The following is a 25,207-nucleotide window of genomic DNA, read 5'->3' on the forward strand; positions in this document are numbered from 1 at the left end:
CACAGTCTTATCTGAAATTTTATTTTCTTTTAGTCTGTAAGTACTGCTCTTTGTTTGAATTGCTCACATAATCCATTCCACCCAAAAAGGAAATGTTAAATGCTTCTAGCAGTGGAAACAGCAGTCAGCACAGCCTATCCAAAGGTCTTCCACTAGAGTCTACAGAAATCTAAATGTTAGGTAAACCACCAACCAGATGTTTTTGTTTCTCTGGGCCATGAGATTGTCAAAATCAGTTTGATTTTTTAAAACCCATCAAATATCAATCATGGCAAGGAAGACCACTGAGCTGATTCCTGATAACTAAGTAATGTTTTTGCTGAACATCATTTATCCTAAATGATTACTGGCAACACAAAGACCTTGGGGTAGGGGCTCTTTGAGTAATGAAGTAACACAGGCATGGCTTGCCCAGGGATAAGCAGGTGTCCCCAGAACCGCCATGTACTACAGACTTCCTCCGCCGCTCCTTCCCTCATCCTGGTGCTCGGGCCCCAGTGCTGAGAGGACAACATTCAAACTCACTGACGGTTTTCACAGCAGAGGTGAGTGGAGGAGGTCTTGTGAGGTACTAACTTTTGAAGTACAATCTTAATACTAAAAATGAGAATCAGGTCTCAAGTACTTGAGCCTATTTATAATACTGCCTTAATTCATTAAAGTTATTTTCCATGTCTAGCCTGCCTTCTTTCTCACAGGATAGAGGAGAGCTGGGAGGATTAAATGAGATACAGTTACAGCCTAGCCCAGTCTCTGCACACCAGTAAATATTCTTCCCATCTACCGCCCCATCCTCAAATAAAGAGGTTAGTCCTTGAGCTTAGAAAGTACTTTGTAAGTAAGAAGAAATTAGCTTTTCTATCAACATCCTTGTCAGTCTGATTCTGACTTGCTCCCAAGACTACCTTCTCTTTTGTGAAATAAACACTTTATACTATTTGAAGTATACATGAAGTTTCATTTTTGTTCAGTGTTCTTTACTTTTTGTTGTGAAAAGGTATTTCTGAGGAATTGAAACCCCAGAAGGTAACCACAACAAAAACTTGTTATTTTTTTTTTTTTTGAGAATGATGATTCAAAGGCAGACTTGCTGAGAAATCACATATAGAAGAAAGAAGGCAAATGCAGCCTCTGAAGGGAACTGCTCTAATTATTACATAAAAAAGTAAAGTTATTTAACTACATTCAAGGACATAAGACAAAGCACTACTTTAAAACCACAATGACTGAATTATTGGGTGAAAAACATAGGCTGAAATAGAAAAGGGGAATGGACTTCAGAATAATCTGAATTGGGACAATGATTCTTCAGTCCTAGATGTTTCTGTTGTCTATCTTGAATTACACCATTTCCTTTTTTACCTCCCACAAGGTCTTCACTAAAATCACAAAGCAGTATTCTCACAGAACTAAATAATAGTTGTCATATTGTTAGGATTCAAAATTTCAATCCAGTAGCCATCGGGATCTTGAATAAATGCCAGGCCTTTCATTTTACCTGTAAGATGAAATGAATTTAATTATAAAAGAGACTTTTTAAAAATTTAAAATTAAGAACATTTTTTATTAATCCAAATTTTAATTTGCATTTTAAAAAGTACATTGTTTTGCTTAAGTTTTAATTTTAGACAATTCTATTGTCAGTGTTGCCCAAATGCATGCATTTCAGAATGACTAACATAGTTACCTTCCACACACAGCTGGGAACCAACTCTCCTGAAATAAAATCTGTAACTGGCTGCAGTTTTAGGCACTATATTTTTATTTCACCTTCATGATACAGTTCATGCTACCCGTTGAGTAGTTACAGAGATTGTCTTATTTTATTAAGATTTTATTTATTATTTGAGGGGCACTTGGGTGGCTCAGTTGGTTAAGCAACTGCCTTTGACTCAGGTCATGATCCCAGGGTGCTGGGATCAAGCCTTGTGTCAGGTTCCTTACTCAGCAGGAAGCCTGCTTCTGCCTCTCCCTCTGCCTGCTACTCTGCCTGCTTGTGTTCTCTCTCTGTCAAACATGTAAATTAAATAAAATAAAAGATTTTTTTATTATTTGAGAGACAGAGTGCGTAAGCAGGGGAGGGGGAGTGGGAGAGGGAGATCTTAAGCAGACTCCATGCTGAGCACAGAGCCCAATGTGGGGCTCAATCCTGGGACTCTGAGATCATGACCTAAGCCCAAACCAAGAGTCAGAAGCTTAACTGAATGAGCCACCCAGTACCCCAAGATTGTTTTACTTTAAAGAGGAAAAGAAAACAGGTGTTTGAGCAGGTAGCATGGCATACCCACACAGCAGAAAGACCCAGAGGCTTGGGTCATAATGACTTCTTTAAACACTATTCTAGGTTCCTCAAGCTCTGTCAGTCTTTCTCCTAGGAATTCATAACTGGGATTGAGAGGCTAGTTGGCCTAATAGTAGAGTTGTTTGCTTAAATAGAAAAATGTGACCTCAGCAACTATTTTGGGACCAAGATGCTAAATTAGTCTGACCCCTATCTCTCTCTGGCTCTTTTTCCCAAGATCAACCCCAGAGGAACATATCTGGAAAATGGGAGGAAAAAAAAGTGAGAACTAGGGTGGTGACTGGGGAGAGGAAGAAGTGGGCTGGGGTAACTGTTTTAACCTGATCCATTTGGAAATGGATAGTTTTGGCCTGGACCAGAAAGCAGTCCATTATGGCTGTGGGAGAATAAACAGAAGGGGTTTTGTTAGTTTGGCTCTTGTTCCTCCTCCTAGTGTCTTAGGCATCAGCTCCTGACCCCACATTAGGGGAGGTTCAAACGACAGGTTCAGATGCCCTCAGGGGTAAATAAGGGTAGTACAGAAGTCTTATGCCCTTGAGAAACTGAGAGAAATAGGTGAAAACCAACTGATCTCCCCAGCCTTCACTTTCTACACAATCACAGTTAGGGAATGACCACCTCAGAAGAAGGGTCTCCTGCTTCCTCTCTGAGGGACAGAGGGGAAGAAGATGTGACTGAAGAGCTGTTGTGCAGAATGCAAGGTGTTTAACTCTTGTCAGTTGCCTAGGGATCTCTGCGGGGCCCATCTTCCTGAGAGCATGGGGACTGTTAAAGACTGGGGTCTAGCTTCTCCCCATTCACACTGCCTGATGCACCAGAATAATAATAGCTGCAATGACAACAACTCCTCAGGTATCAAAGTGACAAGAATTTGAGGAACATAACCATAAAACAAACAGTGGATGACAGATTCAAATAGAAGAACAAATATTAAACCAACGGCCCAAGAGCTATTAAAACAAGTAAAAGTGATGAATGGTATGAGCTATTACCAATATGAAACAAGAACAAGAAAATGTTTAAGGACTGAGCAAAAACTAGGGATCAAAATCATTATAGCTGAAATTCAGAATACAACAGATGAGAACATAAAAGATGACTCTCAGAACGGATAGGAAAAAGAGGAAAGATTAGCTAACTGGTATGCTAGTGTGAGGAAATCTCCTAGAATAAGAAAAAAGAAATAACAAATATAACAAAAGCATCCAGAGCAAAACAGAAGACAACCTGAATCAGCCAATTTTTCAATAGCAACACTGGATAGAAAAATAAGACCATGGAGTTATATTTTCAAGATCAAAAGAAAATAAACCTAAGATTTTATATTCAATAAAACTGTCATTCAGATACAAAGATATGGGTCTGAGGCTTACAAAGCTTCAAAAGTTTTGCCTCACAAAAAACTCTCTGAAAACAGTTTGGTTGAGATACTTAATAAAGGGACAGAAAAACCCAAAAGATGCTGCAAGAGCTACACAGAGAAAAGGACTTTGATATATATATTAAAGAAAAAAAAAAAGCCAAGGCCAGGGGGTACCTGGCTGGCTCAGCTGGTAGAGCATGCAACTCTTGATCTCAGGATTTTAAGACTGAGCCCCAGGCTGGGTGCAAAGATAACTTAAAAATGCAAAATAAATAAATAAAAGCCAAGGCCAAAGAAAAAGGAAAAATAAATCAGTAATATCCTGGTCTGGGAAGGTATCTGGATATCAAATCTCTTTTTTTTTTTTTTTTTAAGATTTTATCTATTTATTTGACAGAGAGAGACACAGCAAGAGAGGAAATACCAGCAGGGGGAGTGGGAGAGGGAGAAGCAGGCTTCCCGCTGAGCAGGGAGCCTCATGCGGGGCTCGATCCCCGCACCCTGGGATCACGTCCCAAGCCAGAGGCAGACGCTTAATGACTGAGCAACCCGGGTGCCCCTGGATATCAAATCTCTTAATTGAAAAAAAAAAGGATTAAAATGAAATGTGAAATGTTTCAAATAAAATTTGAATTAATATGCTGGCAGAAACAGATCTAAGAAGAATAGTTACAATACATATAAATCCAACAAAATCTAGATATGTACACTACTATTTCTAGATAGATACCTAAACATAAGGACATACAATGGTTATACAAGAATAAAAATGAAAGACCAGCCATTTACTAAGGAGATGTGGTGTATTTATATTAAAATCCGATTAACATTAGCCTTAAGGAACTTATTTTGGGGTGGCTAGGTACACTCTGAAATAGTGAGAATCAGTGGCCAGTGAGAATATGGTAAGGTCAAAGGGTGGGGAGAGAGCCCAGGTTTCTGACAGCTCTCCAGACTGTGTCTAGTCCCCTGTGAAGCCACCCTACTTGCTGCTTTAGTTCCCTAAGATACCCAGGTATTTTTCCAAGAATTCTATTATTTTCCTTAAGCTGGGTGAAGCAGACTTCCTCAAAGTTACTTGCAAGCAGAAGGATCTACTACAACAGTACTCTCTGTGGTTGCTTCATGTACATTAGTTAACTGAGGAGAGGCCGGGAGAAAGCAAGCAGCAGACTTACCATCGTCAGGTCTCTTCACAAATTTGACTCCCAGTTCTTCAAATCTTTTACAAGCACCATGTACGTCAGGAACAGCAATTCCAATGTGACCTTTGGTGGCCACCCCCAAACAAGGTGGACAGAAGGAAGAAATAATTACTGCAGGGTATCCAAGGGCCACAACTAGCCTCCAAAACGAGTTTCTTTCAAAACATAAGGCACCTGAAAAGTGACTGAACCAAATAAAGTTCAAAACTTGATTAAAAAACAAGACTCTAAGTCTAACTGGCTGCGTATAATAAGCTAATTAGTAGCTTGGACTTATACATTATCTCAAATAAGCCCAATACTGGGCTCATGTATAGTTCAATCTGTTAAGAATAACTATGGAGAAAGAGTAGTCATTTACTCATATTTTATAGGTTTGCTGCGGCCACTGACTATATAGCAGCCAATTTAAGTCTGCAATCCTGTTATCTTGACTGAGAGATTCTAGCAAAAGTGTATGCTAACAGAAAGGGGGATTATTAGCAACCTTGGTTTTAGTTTTTTAAATTAAAAAGTCTACTGGAAATATACTCCTGAGACTGAGAAGTGAAATCATTGTGAGAGTAAATGTAGGGTTTAGATGGAGACTATGAAATTAACTCCTAAATAAAATTCTTATGGGAAAATAAAACAGCCATACTCCTAAGAAGTTGATTATTCTTTTTTCCAAAAACACATATGTACCCTTATGTTTACTGCAAAATTACTTACAACAGCCAAATTTTGGAAATAACCCAACTGTCCATCAATATTAATACATATACATACAATGGAAAAGTGAAATTCTGCCATTTGCAACAACATGGACAAAGATCTATAAGCATAATGCCATGCGAAACAAGTCAGTCACAGAAAGACAATACCACACGAAGAAGCTGATTATTCTTATTAAGTGCCCAACGCACAAATCACACAAATCCATGTATACAGCACAGGAACAGGCCAACGTACCGAATCCTCGAGGGTCTGAGTTGCCACTGTGGTAACTCTGGGTCTCATCATCTTCTGTGCCCCAATTGCTACAAAAGGAAGGAAAACAGAATTACAAGTGACCTGTAGAACAGATATTCTGCTGCAATAATCTCTTTGAAATCTTAGCATGTATGTATGCAACTTCATATGCTTGGTTTCATCTTTGCTACTGTAAATATTTAGGTTTCAACTACAGAAAAGGCAAATGGGAAAATATGATTTTAATTAGACTAAGGACACAATAAAACCAGGCATCTGGATAACAATAATGATAACAGTAGCAACTGTCATTTATTATACTTTATAGAGGCTATTTATTTATTTGATTTCATCTATTTGATCAAATAGATCTATTGTATCTATTTGATCTATTTATTTATTTGATCTCATTAAAATATCTTCCAAACAGCTCCATGGGCTAAGAGTTGAGTCTCCATTTCATGAATGAGACTGCCACCAAAGGAGGAGACAACGTGTTCAGGGTCACAGAGCTGTCTCATCAGAGCCAACACTCATGTCTAGGTCTGTCTGATTACAGAGCTGTTTTGAATCAGTGGCACACTAAATCAAAAATCCTGAAATAAATGCTCTTTCATTAGTTATTCCAAAGGACACAGAAACAACATAAAGAATAAAACAACATTCCTAAAATGCCGGAATTACGAAGACCTTAAAGACTCAAGCTGTTACAAATGCAAAGTGATTAGGCGGCCCTGGTTTAATTAATCTTGTAAGTAAGGAAAGAAGGTTTATAAAAATGCAAACTATACAGAAAGATAAAAATTGATACTCACTGTGTCAGTTCAAGTGTAGCTTTCCTGGAGAATACCCATGCTATTTTTTCATCTTTATCTTTCGGGATGTCATTCTTTTCCTCATAAGCCAAGAAATAGAGTGAGAATTTCATAGTGGGAAAATCTAATTTTTGGAGTAGCCTGAAATTAAACAAGCCAAAATCAATTAACAACAGGAAAGGCTGACTCATATTAAAATCAACATGACAATATTCAAGTTTTACTAAGAATAATATGAACCCATTTAATAGGAAGAGCAGTGGGAAATCAATGAAAATATCTCATTTAAAAAATTCATTTGTAAATATCAGTGAAATAAAAAAGTTTTCACAAAACAAACTTTTATAATGCTTCAAACATAATGAAATTTAGCTGGAATTACGGTACTTGTTTAAGTGGCAAAGGTATCTTCAAAGAAAATTTTGTCCATTTTTGGTAAAAAAATATGATTCATTTCCTTATTGTTCTTTCAGATATACGACATTCAGTTAAGTCAAATATCTTACTATGCCAAAACTCCTAGGAAAAGGAAGTGAGGATAGGTGGTAAGAGAGAAGGAAGGACAGATGAATGTCACAAAAGACGTGAATGTCAACGATACAGTGGTTAAACATAGGAAATACTGCAGAAAGGTCATACAATATTGAGACTGTAAACAGGTGACTAGACATGGAGAGGTCCTGAGGGCAGTTTCAGGAGAGGGGCAGAAGAAGCCAGATGGCCCTGATGGGAGACAAGGGGAAGTAAGAAAGCACAGTTGACCTATACAGATGATGGGTGATGATGGGAAAGAGCAGAGGGAAAGAATTATGCTAGAATAAAGATTTCAGCTTGTTCGTCGGTTGAGGGAAAAGGGCCAGTGGAAAGGAAGAGACTGAGAAGAGACAAAGAGTGAATGAACTACCATCCTGAAGTTTTCAAAAAGATGGGTGAAGGGTGCCTGGGTGGCTCAGTGAGTTAAGCCTCTGCCTTCGGCTCAGGTCATGAGCTCCCAGTTCTGTGATGGAGTCCTGCTCTGGGCTCTCTGCTCGGCAGGGAGCCTGCTTTCTCCTCTCTCTGCCTGCCTCTCTGCCTACTTGTGATCTCTGTCTGTCAAATAAATAAATAAATTCTTATATATATTAAAAAAAAGATGGTTGAAGAGGTGCCTGGGTAGCTCAGTCAGTTAAGCATCTGACTCTTGATTTCAACTCAGGTCATGATCTCAGGATCAGAAGATGGAACCCTGCATTGGGCTCCACACTGGGCATGGAGCCTGCTTAAGACTGTCCCTCTCTCTTCCTCACCCTCAGCCCCGCCCCCCCGCCAAAAAGATAGTTCAAGTCATGGCCTATAAATAAATTTAAAAAGTATACCATGGGCGCCTGGGTGGCTCAGTGGATTAAGCCGCTGCCTTCGGCTCAGGCCATGATCTCAGGGTCCTGTGATTGAGCCCCGCATCGGGCTCTCTGATCAGCAGGGAGCCTGCTTCCCCCTCTGTCTCTGCCTGCCTCTCTACCTACTTGTGATCTCTCTCTCTGTCAAATAAAATAAATAAAATCTTAAAAAAAAAAAACACTTAAAAAAAAAAGTATTACCATTATTCTGCAAGGAGTAGAGTAGAATGAGGATGGACACAATACAATTTCATTTAGATTATTGAGAACTAAATGCTCAAAGATAACTTTATTTATAATCAATAAGAGAGAATGGTTGAAGCCTACCTAGCAAATGGAAGGTTTCTAAGCTCTTTTAATTATCACTGCTATGTAATACACCTTGGCCCACTGAGACCCAGCGCTGACTTCCCACAAGTAAGATTTACTCGAACATGTTTATAATAAGGTCATGAAAACTATCTCTGTACCTACTAAAGCAGACTGCACAAGCCTTGCACACCAATCAGGTGGGAACTGGAGCAAATGAACCTGTTGTAACCCACTTTTCTCAGCAAGCATGTCTTTCAATATAATATCAAGTTGCACCCCATTTGGGGGCTCTTGAAAAACAAGGTCAACACTGGAGTCAGTCAGATCTGTATTTGAATTCCCCCTCCGCCATGTGCCCACTGTGGCATTTGGGGCCAGTAACTTAATGTCTTTAAACTCTGCTTCTTCCTTCATCTGTAAAATGGGGAATATAAACAGTTTTGTGAGCTACTGTGGAGACTGAATGAAAAACATGTAAAGTGTCTGGCAAATACTGAGTGTTCAATGTATTTGTTTTACTCTGTCTTTTACATATGCTGTAAACATTTGCTGAACTACTTTTTCTGGGAAGAACTATAACAAACTGCTAACAGCAGTTATTGTTGAGGACAAGGACTGGGAAAGGGAGGCGACTGCTTTTTATTTTGTATTTTTCTGAACCGGTCAGATTTTCTAAACAAACATATACTGTATTACTTGAATTTTTCTCTCAATGTCAACGGAGGCTATCCAGGCAGTCAATTCAAAATCATTTTATTCTTTATGTATCTATATTGTCAGAAACAAAGAAAAACCCCTCATGTTATTCAGGGAAACAAATCAAGAAAAATAAACAAATATGCTTTGAGGACCACAAGATCAGTGGATACTACCTATTCAGGAAAAGAGAATACATCCCATAAAAATGAGACAGGTGGCCAATTTTAAGCTAACTCATTCATTTTATAAGTAATGCATTTTTATAACTCTACCTTTTCCAAAGTAAATAAATAAACATTAAAAGGATCTGAACACATTAAGGATCAAACAACTCTCAGAGAGAAAGGAGGGTGAGAACACCCAAGTACGTGGCCAGTGAGCCCAGTCCAGACACCTGGCCAAAAGGACTTCTGTGATTTCTGAAGAAAAGCGTAAGCCATTTTTTAAATGGATCTGGAAACAATTCCAGTATTTGCAAAGTTATGCATTTAAACATTACAGGCACCAGTAAATAGTTTACTTACGTCATTCCAAGAATTCTAGTATAAAAATCCAATGACTTCTTAGGATCCTTAATTCGTAGCATGGTCTGCTGCAACAGAAAATCCTAAGGAGAAAGAGCACGTATCAAACAGGTGTGATATCTGGCACTTGTCACCAACGTTAATCAAGCTTTCCACTGGAGGATACAGTCTGCCTCTGTAACACAATGTTTCAGAAGAAAACAACTTTGTCCCCTCAGCCTTGCCTGGTCCCCACACCTACCACTTACACTGCCTACAGCTCTCTGCCCAAGGATGCTTCTGGTCACGAGAGCAGGCCCCTGTGTGGGGCAGGCCCAAAGGGCCAGGGAGGTGGTTCACACCCTCCAAATAACCGACAGTGGATAAAAAACCTGGCTCCCCTGGCCCTTAGTGGGGCAATTCTACAGTCATGCAGAGACATCCCTGCAGGATGACAGCCCAGTCGTCCTCAGGGGAACACACTTCCACATACTTTTTATTGCATTCTCTGACTGCGTGCCAAATAAACTACTTACAACAAATAGTCCAGTCTGCTTTTGGACAACCCAAAATAAGATACTGATGTTACAAATAAAGAATTTAATTACTGTATGGGCGCCTGGGTGGCTCAGTGGGTTAAGCCGCTGCCTTCGGCTCAGGTCATGATCTCAGGGTCCTGGGATCGAGTCCCACATCGGGCTCTCTGCTCAGCAGGGAGCCTGCTTCCCTCTCTCTCTCTGCCTGCCTCTCCATCTACTTGTGATTTCTCTCTAGCAAATAAATAAAATAAAATCTTTAAAAAAAAAAAAAAAAAAAAAAAAAAAAAAAGAATTTAATTACTGTAAAATGTGCTAAATGAATGCATAAAATGCCTTGGTATTGGTAACCATAGCAAAAAGTTACTCACAAGATCCTAGATTACTAAAATAACTGAAAGCTTAAAAAGTTACTGTCTCGGGACACCTGGGTGGCTCAGTTGTTAAGTGTCTGCCTTCAGCTCAGGTCATGATCTCAGAGTTCTGGGATCGAGCCTCGCATCAGGCTCCCTGCTCGGCAAGAAACCTGCTTCTCCTCTCCCACTCCCCTGTTTGTTTTCCCTCTCTCGTTGTCTCACTCTGTCAAATAAATACAATCTTAAATAAAAAAAAGTTACTGTCTCTAACTCCACTGTGAAACTGTCCAATTTACAAATCAGGAAACAAAAGGCTTGACATCATGAGAAGAAGGTATTTTAATTCATGGAATTAAGATTATTAATGGCATTAATAATACTTTCCATCATTTGGTACAGAAACTATGAAGCATTACTATTTATAAGTATTAATATCCCCATTTTACAGATGAGAAATACACCTGAGGTGAACAAATTGTCTACTAAGCTCAGGTCTCTTTCTACCATAGATGCCTTCCAAACTATGAGTCCGTTCACTACATTTGTGCTTCCTAACAGATTTTTTCCTCTTATACCCACAGTTTGACAAACAGGCCCAAAAATTCTGAACTCTCCCTTTGCAGACACATAGACATCTCTCCCGTGGAACTCAGATCATATAAACACAAATGTATTTTATTCATTCAGCATCATTAGAAAGTATTTTTCTATCTTGTTAAATTATTTTTTAAAGATTTTTTTATTTGTTTGACACAGAGAGAAAGATCACAAGTAGGCAGAGAGGCAGGCAGAGAGAGAGGAGGAAGCAGGCTCCCTGCTGAGCAGAGAGCCCTATGTGGGGCTAAATTCCAGGACCCTGAGACCTTGACTCCAGCCAAAGGCAGAGGCTTAACCCTCTGAGCCACCCAGTTACCCCTCTATTTTGTTAAATTTTTAAGTAACCAAAATGTACTCTTATTTTAAGCATTAAAATTCTCAATTAAAACAAAAATAGCCTAAATACTACTTTATCTTAATAAGCAGATCTCAATGAATATAATAATTTCATTCTTCAATCACAGCTTGTAATTACATATAAGGCAACTGGCTCAGAAATTACATGTTTCTCAGGCAGGTACTGTACTCCTGAAAGTCTTAGTTTCAGCAAGAACTAAAAAAAAGAAAAGCAGCTCCTGACATCCAGGTCACAATGAGGTCTTGGTTTTCCCCATTGAACAAAATCACAAAAGTACCTCCTAAGTCATGCTGTAACTGCAGTGAAGGGAGATCAAAATACAGCAAATACAACTGAACTTCATATTCTTTTTTTTTTTTTTAAAGATTTTATTTATTTATTTGACAGAGAGAAATTACAAGTACACTGAGAGGCAGGCAGAGAGAGAGAGAAGGAAGCAGGCTCCCTGCTGAGCAGAGAGCCCGATGCGGGACTCGATCCCAGGACCCTGAGATCATGACCTGAGCCGAAGGCAGCGGCTTAACCCACTGAGCCACCCAGGCGCCCCTCAACTTCATATTCTTGGTTAGTGCAGATTAAAACAAGGCATCGTTTGAACTTTGGTAAGTGGGATCTATACACAAGTGGTTAAAACTACCCGAAAAATATTAGTTACTATTGCATACACAAAACCTATCTAGTTATTTGCTTTAAAAATGTGTGGAACTTCCTTATTTTCATGATTCAGGGACATTTCTATAAACATGAATTGTTGTCTTACAATGTAATATAGGAGCTCCTGGTACATTTACTGCTACTTTTCCTATATTGAGATGGTCCCTGGAACTCCTGTCTTTATTTTACTCTTTTAATGAGTTTTTTGTCCCCTCACATACCATTAAGCTATTAGTTGTCAATTCTATCAGCAAAACTGTCCTTTTATGGACCTAAAGCTAGTGCTCGCTTAGGCAGCACATACTAAAATTGGACATAAAGCTAATTTCCCTAAATTCTTTGATTCTACACTTCTCACTCTCCGTTAGCACCCTGATCCCATCAACCCCTCCTCCCACCCAGACTTGTTGGTACTTTTCTCTCTCACCTTGTCCCCTAAAATCTATTCTTGAGGAAATTTTTAAAGTTAATCCAGTTCACTCTTCCCCTCAAAAACTCTGAGAAGGCTCCCCATTTCACTCAGAGTTAAAGCCAAAGTCCCTACAAGGGCCCTCAATGGTTGGCCCTGGTTGCCTCACTCACCCCTTCTCCTGCCCAGTCACTCAACTCCACTGTTGTCTTCAGCAGGTCACCTAGACCTTTGCTGGGAGGCTCTTTGCCTGGAGCCACTCCTCTTCTCTGTTTTTTAAAAATCTCTATTCATAAGTAGGCTCCACACCCAATGTGAGGCTTGAACTCCTGACCCTGAGATCAAGAGTTGCAAGCTCTACCAACTGAGCCAGCCAGGTGCCCCTCCCCAGAGCCACTTCTAATCTTTTTAACTCTGCTCAAATGTCATCTTCCCAATGAGGCCTTCAACTGACTACTCTAACTCTCCACTTACCCCTTTTTTTCATTTTCTTTTTCCATAGTACTTGTCACCATGCAATATGCTATTTACTATGTTTATCTTTTATTGTTTTTCTTTCCCTATTAGAATATAAACTCCATAAGGACAAGAGCGTTTGTTTTGTTTACTGATTCACCTCAGAACGGAATCTGGCATAGAGTAAATTCCCAATAAATATTTGTTGAATGAGTAAATGGACTTTCACTATAATGTTTCTTTACAATCAAGCTGCATCCAACATTACCGAAAAAAAAAAAAAATCATTACACTTAACATAGTAACTGCGTGCCAGACACTGTTCTAAGTGATTTACAGAAATCAACTCATAATCTTCACAACAACCCCATGAAATATGTATTATTAACCATGCCCACTCTCTCCGCTGAGAGAGTAAGTGTCAGAAAAAAAGCAGTCTGGTTCCAAAGACCTTGCTTTCAACAACCTTGGCTAAACTGCCTCTAACAGCCAAGAAATTAGACAAATAATGACACAGCATAACAGAATATTGTGAATCCATTTAAAATGCTGCTCTAGAGGTGTATTAAATGGCAGGGAGCATTCACATGTATATTAAGTTTAAAAAGATATATACATGTATGGTTTATTTAATAAGATATTCAGATTAATTACATCTTAAAAGTAATACTAAGCCTCTAATTTTATTAAACATAAATTCTATTAACATGGCTATGTACTAAAACTACTAAATACACACATATAAATGAATATTAAAATGAACTTTTAAAAGTCTATACATCATGGGGCTCCTGGATGGCTCAGGTGGTTAAGCATCTGACTTCAGCTCAGGTGATGATGCCAGGGTTCTGGAATCGAGTCCCGCATCATGCTCCCTGCTCAGTGGGGAGTCTGTTCCTTTCCCTCTGCTGCTACCCCTCCTTGTGCTCTCTCTCTGTCAAATAAATAACATCTTAAAAAAAAAAAGTCTACACATAGTTAACAATACTGTATTGTATGTATACTTGAGAGTTGTAGGAGAGCAGATCCTAAAAGCTGTCAGCACTTACACATAAAAAAAGTAACTATGTGAGATGATCACATTAACTAACCTTATTGTGGTAGTTGTTTTGCAGTATATGTATATCAAATCAACACACTGTACACCCTAAACTTATATATTATTATATATTGATTATATCTCAATAAAGCTGAAAAAATAGTTTTCAAAAAAGAGAGAAAATGGAAAAATACAGCATTGTGCCAACTGAGAAGAATCATATAATAAAATTATTTCCAAGTAAATGTGTAGATGAAATACACACTCTAGGGGTGCCTGGGTGGCTCAGTCGGTGAAATGTCTCCCTTCAGCTCAGGTCATGATCCCAGGGTCCTGAGATCGAGCCTCCCATAGCTCCCCCTCTGCCACACCCCCTGCTTCTGCACGCTTGCATGCACACTCTTTCTCTCTCTGTGCCAAAAACACAGAATCTTTAAAAATATATATATACACTCTAATGCCATTTTCAACCTTAAAAGATGTCTATACATGGCAAAAAAATTAAATGTATATTCAATATTAGTGGAATTATTCATGAAAAACAGGCTTATGAATCCTTTGCTACAAAAATGTTATCTGGAGGATATAAAAAACAAGCAGAGCTTGCTTTTTATAAAAGGCTCAAGTTATTCTATGCTAATAGTTTGCTTTTTATCACCAGCATATTCTGTCAGCTCTGTACCTTGGTAAACACCTAAATGATCCTTCCTCAAAAAGTCCCTAAAAATGGGGGCATCTGAGTGGCTCAGTGGGTTAAAGCCTCTGCTTTCGGCTCAGGTCATGATCCCAGGGTTCTGGGATCGAGCCCCGCGTCAGGCTCTCTGCTCAGCGGGGAGCCTGCTTTCCTTCCTCTCTCTCTGCCTGCCTCTCTGCCTACTTGTGATCTCTGTCTGTCAAGTAAATTAAGAAAAAAAAAAAAAGTCCCTAAAAATAAGTGCTTGTTGTTATGGTTCTAAAACATTATTTAAAATAAACATATTTTGTGTTTTAAAAAGTAGGACTTACATTCATGTCCTGTCTCCTCAGACAACTCTTAACTTTGTCTTTTCTTTTCATGCTCTAAATTTGGACAATGAAAGTCGCCTTTTATATCTAAACTATCTTTGGGTTTTCTGGGATGGGTACTAGGTGATAACAAAGATTTGCTCATTTGCCTTATAAATAATCAGGCTTTGGGAGAGCACTGTCCAAATTTAATGAGCTCAAAGCTACTTTGAAAAAAATTAACAGTAAAATCAAGGATGTTTCTAGTGCACATCTTATGTGTCTGCCCTGTCATCCTGACAAAATTGTAAAGGCGCGACAATGGATGTGAAACTTGGGTAAATTTTCATTTTTTCTTTTTTTTAACCTATGGGATGTTCAATTGCTCCAGCACAATTTGTTGAAAAGCCCATCCTTTCTCCCTGAACTGCGTTCACGCCTTCACTGAAAATCTGTAGGGTGTATTAGTGTGGGTCTATTTCTGTGTTCTCTATTCTGTCCCACTAATTTGTGTCTTCCCTGCCAATATCACTAAGTAGTTATTACTGTAGCTACACAGAAAAGTCTCAAAATCAGACAGATTGATTCCTTCCATTCATTCTTTTAAAATTTAGTTATTCTAGCTTATGTGCCTTTCACATAAGTTTTAGAATAATCTTACCTACCAAAAAAAAAAAAAGTTTGTGTTAAATATGTGTATCAATCTGTAGAGGACTGACATCTTTACTATGCTGAGTCTTTCAACGATGAACACAGTATGTTTCTCCACTTATTTAATCTTTATCAGTACTGTGTAATTTTCATCATATAAGTCTGGTACAGGGTGGATCTATACCTAAGAAATTTTTTTGAGTAATTATATTTTTAATTTTGGTGGTCATGTGTTTTCTGCTAATATGCAGAAATAAAATTGGTTTTTATATGTTTATCTTCTTCCTGTTCTGTGACGTCAATGAACTCACTTGTTAGTCCTGGAAGAGTGTTTTATAGATTCCTTAGGATTTCCTATGTATAATTATGTCCAAACAGGGGCAGTTTCATTTCTTCCTTCCAATCTGTATGACTGTTACTTCCTTTTCTTACCTTACTGCACTGGCTACAACTTCTCGCAGTAGACTGAATAAGTATGGTAAGAACAAACATCCTTGTCATGTTCCCCTAAATTAGGGGAAAAGCACCACCATTAAGTACAGTGTATATTTTTCATAGATGATCTTTATCAAGTTGAGTAAGTTCCCCTCCATTCCTATTTTTTTCTGAAAAAAAAAAATTTTTTTTAACACGGATGGTGTTGAATTTTATCAAATCTATTTTTTTCTTCTTTAGCCTCTAATATAATGATTACTTTGATCGATTTTTTAATACTGAACTGGATACTGGAATAAACCCCACTTGGTCATGGTAATTTTTTAAAATTTATTGCTAGATTATATTTGCTAATATTTCTTTTTGGGGGGAAGATTTTATTTATTTATTTGACAGAGAGAGAGAGATCATAAGTAGGCAGAGAGGCAGGCAGAGAGAGAAGGGGAAGCAGGCTCCCCACTGAGCAGAGAGCCCAATGTGGGGTTCGATCCCAGGACCCTGGGATCAGGACCTGAGCCAAAAGCAGAGGCTTAACCCACTGAGCTACCCAGGCGTCCTATTTACTAATATTTCATCAAGGATTTTTACCTCTATAGTCACAAGGAGTATTAGTAATTTTCTTTTTTTGTACTGTCTTCATCTGGTTTTGGTATCAGAGTAATACTAGCTTTATAAAATGAACCAGGTAGAAAACAGAGTTGATGGAAGGAGGTGTGTGGGCAAATGGGCTAAATGGGTGACGGGTATTAAGGAGGGCACTTGTGATGATGAGCACTGGGTATTGTATACAAGTGATGAATCATTAAATTCCTGAAAACAGTATTACACTATGTTAACTAACTAGAATTTAAGTAAAAATTTGAAAAAGTACAAACATTTAAAAAAAAAAAAGAAGAGTTCCTCTTCTTCAATTTTTAAAGGGATTGTATAGAATTGATGTTTGTTTTTCTTTAATGTTTGGGAGAATTCTCCAGTGAAATCATCTGAGCCTTGAGATATCTTGTTTGGAAAATTCTTTTTTTTTTTTTTAAAGATTTTATTTATTTGTCAGAGAGAGAGAGGGAGAGAGAGCAAGCACAGGCAGACAGAATGGCAGGCAGAGGCAGAGGGAGAAGCAGGCTCCCTGCTGAGCAAGGAGCCCGATGTGGGACTCGATCCCAGGACGCTGGGATCATGACCTGAGCCGAAGGCAGCTGCTTAACCAACTGAGCCACCCAGGCGTCCCTTGTTTGGAAAATTCTTAATAACGAATTCAATTTCCTTGTGTTATAGAGATATTCACATTATTTATTTCACACGGGTAACTTACAGTGGTTTGTGTTTTTCAAGGAATTGGCCCACTTCATGTAAATTGCCAAATTTACATGACAGAGTTGTTTTTAAAATTCCCTTATTATCTTTCTGATGTCTGCGGTCTGTAGTGGTATCCCCTATTTCATTCCCAATACTGGTGATTTGTGTCTTCTCTTTCGTCAGTGTTGCTGCAAGTTTATCAATTCTATTGTTTTTTTCTTCAAAGAACCAGCTTTGTTTCACTGATTTTCTCTATTTTCTGTTTTTAATTTCAATGATTTCTGCTTTTTATTATTTCCTTCCTTTTGCTTCCTTTGGGTTATTTTGCTCTTCTTCCAGGTTCTTGAGGAGGGAACTCCAATTACTGATTTGAGACTTCTCTTTCTTAACGTATGCATTTAGTAATATAAATTTCCCTCTTAGCACTGTCTTAGCTAAGATTCCTTTCTCATTTTCATTCCATCTATTTTTTTTTTTTTAATTTCCCTTGAGACCTCCTCTTGATCCACGAATTTAGAAAAATGTTATTTAGCTTCCAAGTGTTGGGAGCTTTTCCTGTTATGCTTCTGCTGCTGATTTCTAATTTGATTCTGTTGTGGTCGAAGAATATACTCTGTCTTATTTCAGTAATATTAAAGTGTTGAAGTTGGTTTTGGGGGCCCATGACGTGATATGTCTTGATATACATTCTAACGGGCACTTGAAAACAAAAGTGTATTCTGTTGCTTTGGGGTGGTGTGCTTTAAAGGCTGATCACTTGTTTACTGATGGTGTTGTAGAGTTTGTCTACATTCTTGCTAATTTTCTGTCTAGTACTATCAGTTGTTGAGAGAAGAGTTTTGAAATCTTCAACTACAAATGGGAACTTTTTTCTGTTTCTTCTTTCCATTAAATCAGTTTTTGTTTCTTATTTTCTTGCAGCTGTTTTTTGTGTGCATTTAGGACTGCTACATCTTCTTGATCAACTGATCCTTTTATCATTATATAAATATACTTCTCTAACTATGATAACTTTCTTTGCTCTGGAGTCTACTTTATTTGGTATGAAGACAGCCATTCCTGCTTTCTTTGGATTAGTGTTTCCATAATAATCTTATTCCATCCTTTTAACTTGCCTCTTATTATATTTGAAGTGAGTTTCATGCAGACAGCATATATTTGAGGCATGTTTTCATTTTCTTTTATTTCAGTTATATTGAGATACTACAGACATATAGCACTGTGTAAGTTTAAAGTATAGAGCCTAATGACTTGACTCATGTATGCTGTGAGAGGATCACCACAATAAATTTAGATAATTATCTCATACAGAGGTAAGTTAGGGCATGTTTTAAAATCCACTCTGCTAATCTCTAATTGGTGTATTTATACCTTATGTAATTACTGAAATACTAGGGCTTAAGTGGTTATTTTATTTACTTTTGCTTTCTGTCAATTTTTTCTTTGCCTTCCTATAAGTTATTAGACATTTTTTATAATTTAGTTTTGACTTTTCTGCAGTGTTTCCTCATGTACTCTTTGTATAGCTTTCTCTAGGCATTCGCTAGGTTAATCTAGGCATTCAAATATATATAAGTTATCACAGTCACTTGGTGTCATTGTTTTATCAATTTAAGTGAAGTACAGAAACCTTACCTCTCTGTACATCCCTTTACTCTCTCCCATTTATAATTATCTTAAAGTATTTCCATTGCTGGGGTAGGGCAGAATTTCAGGTTCCCCTTGTTTCTCCATTAATAAATCCAGTGGCGAAAGCTTATTATTGTTTGATGAGAAGAAAGTCATGGCCTCCTATTCAACCTTCTCTGATCCCACCCTGGCAGGGGGAGAATGGACACCTCATTGCAACCTGTTTGGTGAAGACTAGGCTCCCCACCCAGCCTTTGCTGGCACAGGCAGGGATGAAGCCGCAGTTTTTTCTGTGGTGTTTGGTTGTAGCCATTATTGTCTAAAAGTTTTCTGCCTTATCAGGAACTACCTATTTCCTGGTCCTGTGAATGGAAAGCAGATTTTCATGGGGTTTGGTTTGGTTTGGTTTGCATCCACTGACATTTCTATAGCTCCAAGATTGGGCTAAATGAGGCAAAAATAAAACTTGGGGAAGCTGGCCACCATGTTTCTCCTAGGGTCTCAAGGCCACTAGCTAGTCTGCCTTCTTCTCTCCACCTTTCGTTGTTTTCCTATGTTTATGTTATATAAAATGCCTAGAGTGTGTAGCTGTACCTAACAGGAGGAACAGGGAAAAGTATGTGTACTCCATGTTCCCAGAAAAGTGTCCAGATTGATTTCATACAACTGCCCCAACAATGAGGTATGTTTGGTCACCATATGCCTCTTTCTAATGATGAAGACACTCATCTCTCCAGAACTGTTGCCAAGGGGCTCTGTACGATATTCCATCTTATTCAAAATCGAGATCAGGATCTCCATTGCCTTCACCACCTCCAGTCTTCAGACAAGAAAAGTTTCAAATTTGCATTAGCTATATTTTCAGAAATATTAAGATTTCTTTGGCTTAAAGTGTGTGTTTTGGCCTTAGAAACAGTGAGGCCAACTCCCTTTGCAGCCCATCACTCTCTTTCCCAATGAGTTTTCAAAAGCGTTGCATTACCCTGAGCAGAGTCTTCAACTCAACATTCAGACTCACAGGACAACCACAGGCTAAAAGGGCTTTGGTCAGAAAAACACAGCTTGCAACACAGCAGGGCTAGCTGTCCCCCTTCAGCAGGAGTACTTACAAGAAGTCTGTTCAGCTTAGGGGCAGGGAGTAAATCTGCATTGGGTAGGAGCAGCAATCACCCTGGTATAGAAGCCCTATGACCACAGGAACCAGTACCTCTAGTACCAACCCCACCAGCGCAGCTTCCAGAATCTCCACAAGGGACAGTTTTAAGAGCCACTACATTCAGGCAAGCCCAAAGCTATGACTTACAATTGGGTATTGATAATTCTCCCTTTCCAGATGCAATGTACCTATCAAGTTATTTTTTTTTTATCATAAGCAATACTGCTAAGCAACAAACACCATTTCTGTTTCTTGGGAAACAGCTAGAGTGAACCAAATTGTCAAATTCTCATCAAAAGGTTCAGGGCTTAACTCTTCACCCCTAGGTATCCCATCTCCTGTAAAACAAAAAATGGATCAAGTTTTGGTTTTTCCTGACTTTTTAAGGTCACAAGTGCCTTTTTGGAAAGACCCTTTTGAAAATACAAGCATATCTGAGGGGAACAAAACTGTTTTCTATGGAACAGCTGGAGCACATGGTTGATGTACAAGATCGTCTGATATGCTTTTTTCTTCACTATCTTCTTCTTTCCAGTGTTATTTGCCTGACTCAACCTATGCCAGAATGTGATAAATTGTTCCTGAAAATAATTCAGCCACTCCCTTTACATTTATTCTATCTTATCTAAATTGGTTTCATGTGGTTCTTTCCTTCCCACTCTATAACTCAACAGCCAAAGCTGTACTTCAAGTATACTCACCCTACAGATAAGGGAGGCAGAAACAGCCAGGAGACACAAAGGAAATTTTTTAAAATTTTAAAATTACCTGTGGTATTAGGAAACATAACTGCCAGACTGCTCTTACAACAGATAACAAAAACAAGAAAATCCTAGAAGCCCTCAGGATCACAAGGCCTTTAAAAATCTTGTGCAAAGGGAGGAAAAACACACGAGTGTAAGAGAAATAATTGTTCAGAAGCAATATGGTTCAAATACTGGCTCTACCACCATTACCTTAAGTAAATCATTACTTTTCTTGAACCTTAGTTTTCATATCTTTAGAATAGGGATAATTATAGTTCTCAGCTTGTAGGGTTGAGTTGCAAAGTATACAGGATAATGCATGAAAGTACTTAGCATAGTGTCACTAGAATCCCTAGTCAGCCCAAGTCAGAAACCTGGAGTCTTCCTAGATTTCTCCCTCCCCACTTCTCTCTAATCCAGCCCAAGTGTCCTACCAACTTGACTCCTTAAATTCCTTTGGGCTCTTGCTGGGTGTCTTTCTAATGAGCACTATCTTCCTCAAGTGCTCTTGAGCTACTACTTCCTCCCTGGATGACCGTCCTAGTCTCCCTGGTCTCTGCTTCTTGCAGGCTGACCTAGATGCAATCCACTGACCTCCCCATAAAGTACCACAGTCATCTTCCTATAGTGAAACCCAACTGTGTCATTTCTGGATTAAAAATCATTACTTCAAACAAAAATCATTACTTCAGGGGTACCCAGGTACCTCGGTAGGTTAAGCATCCAACTCTTGGTTTTGGCTCAGGTCAAGATCTCAGGGTTGTGAGACTGAGCCCTGCACTGGACTCCATGCTCAGGGTTATTCTGCTTGGGATTCTCTCCCTCTCCTGTCCCTCTGCCCCTCCTCCCCCGACACCCTGCGTACTCTCTCTCTCTCTCAAATAAATAAAATAAAAATCATTCCTTTAGTGGTACTTCACAGCTTTTAAAGGAAAGTCCCAAAGGCAAGCACATGTGGTTACTGCATACTTCTCTAAATTCATCACTTGTTAGCATTTCCCTAAACTGTTCATTTTGAATGTTTTTGGTACACTTTTATCAGTTTAATAAAAGAGCGTGTACCTCCTATAAATGTATTTATTTTAATTATATACACATACAAACATACTAACAAAACATATATATTATAAAATACATTTACCAAATAGAAATCTTTGCAGGGTGAGAAAAACAAGCATAATGGGGGGGGGGGGGGATGCTCATATTTTCTTTGAGCATCCTGATGATTATCTTGCATACCTTTCCCTCAACTTCCACTGCTTACAACTTCAGTTTTGTGTCATCTGTAGATTCCTGCATCAGTTCTCTGAGGTCTTGTACTTTTTATATTTACTATGATTCTCTCTGCCTAGAACAGGCATTCATCCATCTGGCCATTCCCCTTCCTTCCTCCTTTCCATTCTCTCTTCCACCTACCCCTGCACCCAATTCTACCTAGATACTTCCTCTATATTTGGTAAAACTCAGCTTACGTGTCACCAACACTCAAAGTTTTCCCTGACCCTATCACCTACCACTCAGATGGGATAAGACTTCAAATTATTCCATTAAAGGACACTGATAGAGAGTATATAAAAAAAATTTTTTTTAGGAGATTATCACTTGGGAAAAGAAGTATTTGGCCTCATGAAGACAGCTGGCCAATAAGACTACCCAGGAAGTGGTATGACTGTACATTCCTTGGCCATACCTTGGCCTCTCCTTGGCCAAGGAATGTCCTTCATGACAAAGATGCAGACAATAGGAAAGTTGATGTTCTACCACCAGTACCCTCTCCTTTCCAAATCAGGCCCTCACCACTTATTTCATCTTCTGGAAGAACCTTTCAGGTTGCCTCATCACCTCCAGGCCTGGATTCCTCCAAAGTACTCTATAAAATGCTTTCAAACCCTGAATGATTCCCTACTACTTATTTAAATCCAGCTTCCTTAGATGTGACATTCAAAGCTCTCTCACTGAAAGAGAGGCTCCAACCTCCCATTCTAGCCTCTTCTACCACAGCTCCACTGTTTAGACAACCTAAACTTCAGAAACATGTAACTCGCCTCTCGAAAACACGCCTGCACTGCATCTTTCTGCATCTCACCGTATTTGCTCAGGTCTTTCTTTCACCTAGAATGTCCCCTCCCACGTAACTCAGTCTCCTAGATGATTCTGGAACCCTACTCATCTTTCAAGACCTAGGCCCACCCCCACCTTCTGGCTGATGTACTCCCTGATCCCGAGTTGAACTGTATCACTTTTCATAGTTTAGAGAAAAATAACACACTTAATCCTCCTTGCAGCTCTCTTTATATTGCTTTTACAAACTCAGCCCCAGTGCCCTGCTAAGATCACTACAGCCAATGGCAGATCTGGGGATTTGAATGTAGGTCTTCAAACATCAAATACCCCAGGTATATAACATACCACAGAGGCTACCTTCCAAAATTTCTTGCACTCCCAGGGTACTTTATAATTTAACAGCACATTAATCCCAGCTCCGTCTTACGTTAGAGTTGGTGTCCTTTTGGTGAAGGGACCTTATCTTGTTCATCCCAGTACCCCGCAAACACCCCGTCAGGCTGAATTTAATTCACTTAGGTCTTTTACTTTACTTTGTGTCAAGTTCCAAAATTGCTGAAGTCAGTACTCCAGAAGCAGAATAAGGTGGAAGCTGAGAGTGCAGGTGCCTCTCTGGACAAGTTACTTGATATTTCTATGTTGGAGTCTCCTTATTTGTAAACTAGAGATAATAATTATACCTTCTTCATAGGGTTGCCCTGAGGACTCCATGAAGTAATGTACTTCAAACAACAATGCAGGACCTGGCACACTCGAGGTATACCAGCTGCTACTACATATCAATTTTATGTCCCCCACATGGTATTTCAAGACCAAAATTTGTTAATTTCAAGAAGTAATTACTCCATATAGCCAAGAGAAATTTCAATGATGTGTAGTTTAAGTTAAGAATGCAAGAAAATGTATTTAACAAATTTTCTAAAGGTATCTCTGAAATCTTTTTAAATAGCCCCATACACAAAATCCCAGTTATCTAGGACACTAATTTATACTGAATGGCTCAGTTTATATTATGTGAAATAACTAGGTACTTATATTACATAATAATAATACATTAGACGGTATACAAGGGAAATGAGTGTAGGAGGAAATGTATTTCGTTCGTTCTTTCTTCCCCCTGAACTTTGCAGTGACTACTATTTTTCCTAAGTTCCAGGCGCCAGTCAAAGGTTTTAGCAATCAGAGGTGTCCGACTCTTCACCCCGAAGACAAAGAGCAAGCAGGGGGCAAACTCATCGACACATATTCAATCCTCAAGGAATTCAGAAATTCCCCCATCGAATGAAAAAAAGTACAAAGGCGTCTACTGACACGGACACTGGAATAAACCCTCCAAGCGGCTGCTGTGTCAAATCTTGCCAGCGTGGAGGCACCACACCTGAGTGAGTTACCCTGACTCAGTGCAGACATGTTAAGCAAGCCGGAGGGATGCAACAGGTCATTCCTCTTACTGGGTTTCTGCTTCGATGAGAGAGGGTCGGTGAAGGAATCTCCAAGATTCCCCTTGGATCTAAGCTTCACGATTACTGTCACTTCTCCTGGGGCCACCAAGCACAGGGAGGACAGAAGTGTGGCCGTGAGCAACCATAAAAAACAAGCAAGGCGAACTCTGGGGCGCGGTTAAACTCGGCGGGATCCATGATTAGTTTGCAGGAGACAAGCCCGAAGCCAGAATAGGCTGGGAGGGGCCAGCATGGATTAGAGACCTTCGAACCTGGACTGCGAGTTCTGAAGCTGCTCTCACCCGCCATAGCTACTGACCCGAGGAACACGCACACCAGAGTCAAGGGATCTGATTCGGGGCTGGCCGTGGCTTCTAGTTACCGTCCCAAAATAAACAAGTTAATGCAAGCAGGGTCGCACTCTCTGGGGAAATGGATCCTCTCACGATCTCCTACTGGACACCCCTAGCCCTAGCCCTTCACGGGACCCATTCTGGTCCGCCCCAAGCTGCGGGAGCTGCAGCCGCGGCCGGATGGCGTTCGAACCCAGCCGGAGCCGGGCCTAGCTGAGCCTAGCTGAGCCGGAGGATGAGCTTCCCACGCCTCCCCCCACACCCCGTTCCGCTCCGCCCCGCCCCGCCCCGGGGCCGCTACTCAGGAGAAGTAGGTTCTGCGCCCACCTTGGTGCTGGGATCCGGATCAGAGCAGCAACCGAGGGCAGCCTCGTCGGTGAGGCCGCTGGATGCAGGCTGCGGTTCTGCCATGGCCGCAATGCTGTTTCACCGACTACGGTCCCTAAAACAAGACAGCCACCCACACTCCTCCCGGCCCGGTGCTGCCTTTAACTCGCGACGCCGGGAAGGCGCCGCGGAGAGG

General features: G+C 39.6%; 1 protein-coding gene across 1 annotated transcript; it reads right to left on the bottom strand.

Moving 5' to 3' along the window:
* On the bottom strand, nt 1-25,207 carry GLO1 (glyoxalase I). The gene is made up of 6 exons (XM_032339818.1): nt 25,012-25,207; nt 9,548-9,630; nt 6,637-6,777; nt 5,822-5,889; nt 4,844-4,933; nt 1-1,498 (listed from the first exon to the last, which is right to left on the bottom strand). Exons 1-6 carry the CDS (start codon nt 25,093-25,095, stop codon nt 1,410-1,412), a joined length of 555 nt encoding a protein of 184 aa, XP_032195709.1. The 5' UTR covers nt 25,096-25,207; the 3' UTR covers nt 1-1,409.

The sequence above is a fragment of the Mustela erminea genome, chromosome 4 (assembly GCF_009829155.1).
Source record: "Mustela erminea isolate mMusErm1 chromosome 4, mMusErm1.Pri, whole genome shotgun sequence".
In the NCBI taxonomy this organism is placed as follows: domain Eukaryota; kingdom Metazoa; phylum Chordata; class Mammalia; order Carnivora; family Mustelidae; genus Mustela; species Mustela erminea.